Source organism: Letharia columbiana (genome assembly GCF_014066305.1).
Source record: "Letharia columbiana isolate WasteWater2 chromosome Unknown Sc0000031_s0, whole genome shotgun sequence".
NCBI lineage: Eukaryota > Fungi > Ascomycota > Lecanoromycetes > Lecanorales > Parmeliaceae > Letharia > Letharia columbiana.
Window position 1 is genome coordinate 150,619 of NW_023501074.1, and position 2,856 is coordinate 153,474.

A 2,856-nucleotide genomic window follows, 5' to 3' on the forward strand; every position below is an offset into this window, starting at 1 on the left:
AAGCTCTGAATTAAAGGGTGAAGTGATAGAATATTTAATTCGATGAACGAACTTCAATCACTGAATCTCCTTAGTGGGCAATCAATGTAGAGATAGACATCCATCAAACAGCGCTTATACGGCGATCTTTCGACGATGTATATCGAAGCGCATGTCGAAGTGCAGTCCAGCACTGTTGAAAATATGGAAGAAGTATTGATTAATTAGCTATGGAGTGGTGTGTAGACTACTGAAAACCCATGTGAAACTCATTGCAAGACCATGAGTCATAGGCTAGCTACAACATATTTCATGGAGTCGCTACTGGATTTCTTGCCTCAAGCCGGCAAAATCAGCGTCGTTTAGTATCTTCTTTCTCTTCTCTTCATCCGCTCGCTGCTTCTTCCGCTGGCTAGACGAGCTCGCCTGACCTATCACTCTATCAATAGCGGCAGTGCGCATGCGCTTGGGAGGAGTCCCGATTACCCTTGGCGATGGTGGAGCGGCCGGCACACCGGGAAATTCGGACGACTCGAAGTCCAACATGAACACTCGACTCCGCTCGGTATTCCACAGCATATTTCCTTTTCGCACATCACCATGCTGGAGGCCATTGATTTGAAGCTTCTTCAGGGTCGCTTCGGCGCTGGAGCGTAGTTCTTCGGGTTGGAGGGATGGGCCCTCTGAAGATAATAAGTCGGGTCCAGAGTAGGACAGCAGGAGGAGGTGGGTAAGAATATCAGGAAAGGGGAGAACATAGGGAGTCTCTAGCTCGATGAGCCCGAGGCAGACAGGGATGAATTCTGCCTGTAGCTGACGCAGCTTCCCATAGATAGCATACTCGCGAGTGAGCGAACGGAGGTGATCTTCTCTAACGGCTTTTGCGACAAAAGTGTAGCCGTATGAGCAGAGGGTGACGCGGAAGAGATGCCCGATACCACCTCGAATTTTCAGATGGTCCATAGCGTGATCGCGGCTCCTGCGCAGCTGATGACGCAGCAAGTCGCACAGGGTCTCGGCCGACAGCTCGTGATCCGGCGACGATAAAGAGTGTCGGTCCACATTGGGACATGTCCGATCTAGCGCTCGTGAAAGGCCTGATGCGGTGCTATTTGTCAGCCGCTGAAGGCAGACTTGAGTACAGTATGGTTGACCCGATTCAGAAGCAGGACAGAAGACGCAACAGGCATGAGGAGGGCAGGGCTCATCGGTTTTCTGGTCGCTCAAAAAAGAGTGCCCTGCATTTTGTCGACGACGATCACTCGACGTCGTCGACGGTGAAGTCGTACTATGCTGGGCTTCAGATTCTGTAGCCTTTGCGTGGAGTCGAACTCCCGGTTGCTGTCGGTTCAGCGAAGAGTCATCGTTGTCGCCATCGTCCTCCGAGTCATGTTCTCCGTGGTGCAATAATAGATCTCTCTCGTGGCGGTTCGCGCGTTTGCGTTTTTTCGGTGCATTCCGCGCTGGTTCATAGTCGTCCTCGCTGGGTGTTATAACTTCGGAGGCGCTCGAGTCCTGCGAGGCTAACATGTCCAACTGGGCTTCAGGATCTACCTCAAACCGAGAATTACTGGCACGAGCTTCTGCTATCCAATTCTGATCAAACTTCTCAACCGTGAGACAGCGACAGAGAAACAAAGCAATTTGGCACACCGCCGTGCTCCTGGCGTCTGCGATGACCTCTCTAGGAGAAACGTCGAGGCTGTAATAAAGGACTGTTGACTCCGTGCGGCGGATCCGGAAAAAAACTCGTGCCATTCCGGTGTCGACGTAGGCAAACTCTGTGCCACTGCTGATCATTTCATCGAAGACCTGCGTAAAAACAGCGAGGACGGTGTATAAGGGGTCGTTCCGAGCGTGTGGTGATTGGATGATTGGTTGAGACTCGAAGCTCTTCCGAGCTTTGCCATTACCGTCATCTAATGCAGTCCTGAGGGCCCCCGTCGTCAGCTTATGCGGAGGTTTCAACTCAGCCAGGGCGATCGGCCGATCCGATCCAGGTCCACCTCGATTCCACACACCGTCCACGGGGACAAACACTTTCCCGGCCGCCGATTCCGGATCACCACCAGGTGTATAGCGCACGCCGAGGCTACTCTGTTCGCCACCGCCTCCGCTTTGGATATATTGACAGACTATTTCTTTGACAGGTGGAATCTCCGCCGCCCTGACATATGTAGTGATGGCCTCTTTCGAGGTGATCAGAAATGAAGAGACGGTTCCGCGAGCACCGATGAGGTTTGCCTTATCGGGAAAGAGTTCTCGATTTCCAAGCTTCTCGCATAGCTCCTGATACGAACGGCGCTGTAGATCTTCAAATTCAGTCCAAGGCTCAACGGTGGTGGGAGTGAGACGTTTCAGCGGGCTGGTAACGCCACCTCTCGTATTCCTTGAAGACATCGGCTCGCAATGGAGCGGGTATGCAAAGTACTCTTGATACAGAGCCAGATACTCTGCTAAGCTTGTGTTGCCTGTGGAGGCATGTTCTTTCTCTTTGGCGGCAAGGGCAGCAGCTTTGGCGGCATGTTCTTTCTCTTCGGCGGCAAGGGCATTAGCTTGGCGGCAAGTTCTTTCTCTTCGGCGGCAAGGGCATTACCTCTAGCGACCTCGAGTTGAGCTCGTAGATCTGCAATAGTGGCACTATCATCAGACATGCTGAAGAAAGAATAGGAGGCGGGAAGTGAGTGAGGGTAGACAGCAGTCACGATTTGTCAAGTTAAGTGATAAAGAGAAAATTCTCTGCAGAGTTTGCTGCTCGGCATGGAAAAACTATTCAGCGAGTCGCATGCAAGGAATGCCGGCCATGCCAAGGCGCTACTCATTTCCACTCCCATATACACGATTATGCTATTTAATTACATATCGCGAGTAAATAAA

At 51.8% G+C, this 2,856-nt stretch overlaps 1 protein-coding gene across 1 annotated transcript; it reads right to left on the bottom strand.

Annotated features, from left to right (window-relative positions):
• Window positions 1-300: 300 nt before the first annotated feature.
• HO173_008441 (uncharacterized protein) lies at window positions 301-2,633 on the bottom strand (the record flags this gene model as incomplete). Its single annotated transcript, XM_037310341.1, has 2 exons — window positions 301-2,513; window positions 2,576-2,633. The coding sequence occupies 2 exons, from the start codon at window positions 2,631-2,633 to the stop codon at window positions 301-303; spliced, it is 2,271 nt and encodes a 756-aa protein (XP_037162738.1).
• Window positions 2,634-2,856: the final 223 nt, after the last annotated feature.